At 53.5% G+C, this 3,657-nt stretch overlaps 1 protein-coding gene across 1 annotated transcript; it reads right to left on the minus strand.

Moving 5' to 3' along the window:
- Window positions 1-1,377, minus strand: LOC117855337 (uncharacterized). Its single transcript, XM_034737657.2, has one exon. It carries the CDS (start codon window positions 1,149-1,151, stop codon window positions 405-407), a length of 747 nt encoding a protein of 248 aa, XP_034593548.1. The 5' UTR covers window positions 1,152-1,377; the 3' UTR covers window positions 1-404.
- Between the last annotated feature and the right edge of the window lie 2,280 nt (window positions 1,378-3,657).

Raw genomic sequence — 3,657 nt, forward strand, 5'->3', positions numbered from 1 at the left:
TTAATGTGCAAAATTTACCACTCCATCTCGATCATATTCATACGCATATATGCATACGCAGACAGATAGTAGACAGATACACAGGAGGTCCGGGCTTAATTAGCTGCAACCACAACAAGCCCTTGTTTATCTCGTCTCCTCACCGACCGACCCTATATATCGAGATCGATTATCACGGACGAGGAAAGTAAAAAAGAAAAAAAAATTACACATGCAGGTGGTAAAACTCGATACCCGCATGACAGTGAAACGGCCGGCCGTTTTGACACTATTATGTGTGGCGTGTGGCCACGTATTTTTTTAGCTCGATCGATCCCCATGCTCTCGGAACGGAGTCGCGCGCCGCCCATGCACCCTCACACGGCGGCGCGCGCGCTCGTCGGCATGGATCGCGGCGGGCGGGACTAGCCACGGCGGCAGCCGACGTGGTTGTCCGGCGTGGCGTTGGCCGCCTGCAGGCGGAGGTTCTCGTAGAACTTCTTGATGAAGGCGTCAAAGTTGGAGTTGGCGCGCTCGTCGACGACGCCCTCCGGCTCGATGGGGAACGGCGAGTCGGTGACGCGCAGCTGGCGGGCCCCGGCGGGGCTGCGGCCGAGGCTGAGCGACAGCAGGGGCGACGGCGTGGCCCCGGCAGCCACGGGCGCCGGCGGCGTCTCCCCGCCCGCGCCGGCCCCGGCCCCGGTGTCCTCCGCGGCGCTCATCATCTCGAGCGCGCGCGCCACCTGGGCGAAGTCGAGCCCGTCACAGCCCCGGGAGGCGGCGCCGGCGCCGCGCCCGCGGATCATCCTGCTGAACGGGAACAGGGAGCGCCCGGGGCCCGCGTACGAGTAGGACGGCGTGGTGGTGCAGCTGAACTCCACGTCCCTTGGGTTGGGCTCGAACGGCAGGTCCGCGGCGGAGGCCGAGGACGCCGCCGCGGATCCGGCGCCGGCGCCCGCGCGGGAAGCTACCTGCAGGTGGTGGGCGGCGGCGTGCGGGTGGTGGTGCGCGGCGGCGACGAGGTTGCGCAGCGCCTTGCCGGCGAGCTTGCCCCTGCCGAACAGCAGGTGGAGGTCCATCATGAGGCGCTTGCGGCAGAGGCCCCGGCGCAGCATGTGGTAGACGGCGCGGAGCACGCTCATGAGGCGCTTCCCGAACCCGGGGGGCTCCATGCCGCCGCCGCCGGACGGCTGGATCCGCTTGTCGGGCTCGACGGCGAGATCCGTGGTGCCGGGCTGGGGAATGCTCACCAACGGATCAGCTAGCTAGCAAGCAAGCGATCTCCTCACGTGACCCTCTCTTCGCTTTCGCTTTGTAGAAAGAGATCGAGCAGGTGATTGGTGCTGAGCGCTGAGCAGTAGAAGGAAGGAAAGCTGGGTTGGTTTGCTAGGAGGCGGATGGAACGAATGGGACGAGGAGGGCGGGCCGGTATTTAAAGGCGGGGGGCGATGGGGTAGTGCGTGTGGTGGTGGGCGGGGCGGGGCGGGGCCCACTGGCAGACGGGACTTAAGAATTAAGGAAAAGGGGGGGTGGGGGTGGAGCGTGAGCTGCGTGATGACAGGCTGATGATGAGCGAGCCGAGCAGAGAGGGCTCCGAATAAGCGCCGGCGGCTGACATGCGGGCCCCCGTGCCAGTGACCGAGCTTCGGTGTGCGGTAAAGCTAAAGCCAGAGGAAACTGCGTGGCTTGGGAGCATGCTACGTCGCGCGCCGCCGCTGCAGCTCGTTGAATGAACCGCCGTTGGCCGGCCGCCGGCCGGCCATCTGACACTTCTTCTTCGCGGCTAAGAAAGTGGTGGCCGTCGGAGGCGCGCGATCATCTCCACGAGTTCGTGTTTTGTTTGTCGTGTTAGCATTTGCACTCGTGAAAGCGTCCTCCACCTAACCAAAGGCGCCTTTATTTTGCAGCATTTGGAAAGGAAGCTAGATGGCTAGGTGTTGCAATTATTTACGTGACACGGAAATCGATTCAAAGCGTTAGAAATAGGAGGTTTTTAATCATTTTATTTTCTACTCTGCTGCTGATGACTAGAGGTTATTAGTGTTAACTAGCGATTAAGTCGCCTTCGGAGAAGCTTCCAAAGACGACGGTAGGTATAATACTACTAGTGCTACTACACCTAGGGTTCTCAGCCTTTTGCAAGTTGCAAAGCTCGACCACCATCTTTGCAGTTGCAGCATGCAAACAGAAGCGGCCGGCTGCCACTTTACGTACACAATGCAAGGCCTTCCGTTGCCCATGTATGCGCGTATGCGTTGCGCACATTTACTTGCATGGCGCCGAGCTTCATTCTCTAGAATTTTGTGTGAAATATTGAACGAGCTCTTTGCAAAAAAAAAATCGTTTTTTTCATGTTGTTTTGCATAGTGCCGAGTTTCCATCATATTGCGCTCGTGATCTTCTTCATGTTTTTTTTTCAAGGGAAGCCCTCATCTTCGTTTTAGAGTGTTCTACACAGTACGGTACACAACCTTCTTGAGTATCCAATTAAAACAGCTTGATCGATGTGCTTCATTTATAAAATAGTATAACTATATATGGCAGTTACTTCCTCCGTTCCAAATTACTATTCGTTTTGACTTTTCTAGATACATAACTTTGACATAATATATATATATATGCATGTTAAATATTATGTATCTAGAAAAATCAAAACGAACAATAATTTTAAGATGGATGGAGTAGATCTGTATCTCTCGTCCGGATAAACTAGACCTATACGTGCGTGCGTGCGATTTAAACTAAGAACAAGTCTTCAATTTCACAGTGTTGTCAGCCCATGGCGAATGACATCGATCCCTGCTGCACAGTTTACCTGCAACACACAGTAGCAGGTGGCTAGATCATGTCACCCAATGCAAGCTGGATTGATTACATTTTGCATGAGGCGCCTGCGAATTAACAAGTGCCAAACCCACAATCAGGCACTCGACACGCAGCTAGCCACGCACAGGGTCAAATGCTGAAGAAAGCAGCTGAAAGCTGCTGCTGCTCTGCGTGGAGGGGGAAAAAACTGCATGCCGTGCGTGAATACCGGAGAGGAAAATTAGGTGTGTTTGATAAGAGGTGGTAAACTTTAGCAGGTCACATCGGATGTTCAGATGCTACATCTGATGTTAATTAGGAGGAGCTAATTATAAAACTAATTGTACAGATGGAGTCTAATTCGCGAGACGAATCTATTAAGGCTAATTAATCCATCATTAGCAAATGGTTACTGTAGCACCATATTGTCAAATCATGAACTAATTAGGATTAATAGATTCGTCTCGCAAATTAGACTCCATTTGTGTAATTAGTTTTGTAATTAGACTATATTTTATACTCCTAATTAGTATCAAACATCCGATGTGACAGGTGCTAAAGTTTAACATGAGTATCAAACACCCCTATGGTGCACTAGCTCCTTCAACTACCTAGGTTAAACAATGGCGCCCCAAATGCAAGTGGTGAGAAGCGAGTGTCATCAACTGGCCGAACAGGCTTAGAAAAATTAATCACCAGCGATCGATCCAGTAGTACAAGCGGCTGAACAGCGACAGACCTAAAGCACGCACCACGGCACTGCACCAGCTCGGAACAGCACATTTAGGGGAAAGGCGCTTTAATACGCCGCGAAATTACCACCGGGATACGCCATCACACTTCAGTTTCACACACACACATGCCATGCCATGC

Source organism: Setaria viridis, chromosome 5 (genome assembly GCF_005286985.2).
Source record: "Setaria viridis chromosome 5, Setaria_viridis_v4.0, whole genome shotgun sequence".
NCBI classification, from domain to species: domain Eukaryota; kingdom Viridiplantae; phylum Streptophyta; class Magnoliopsida; order Poales; family Poaceae; genus Setaria; species Setaria viridis.

Excerpts from the sequence above, each read along its gene's own strand:
- LOC117855337 (XM_034737657.2), bottom strand. The coding sequence starts at position 1,151 with ATGGAGCCCCCCGGGTTCGGGAAGCGCCTCATGAGCGTGCTCCGCGCC.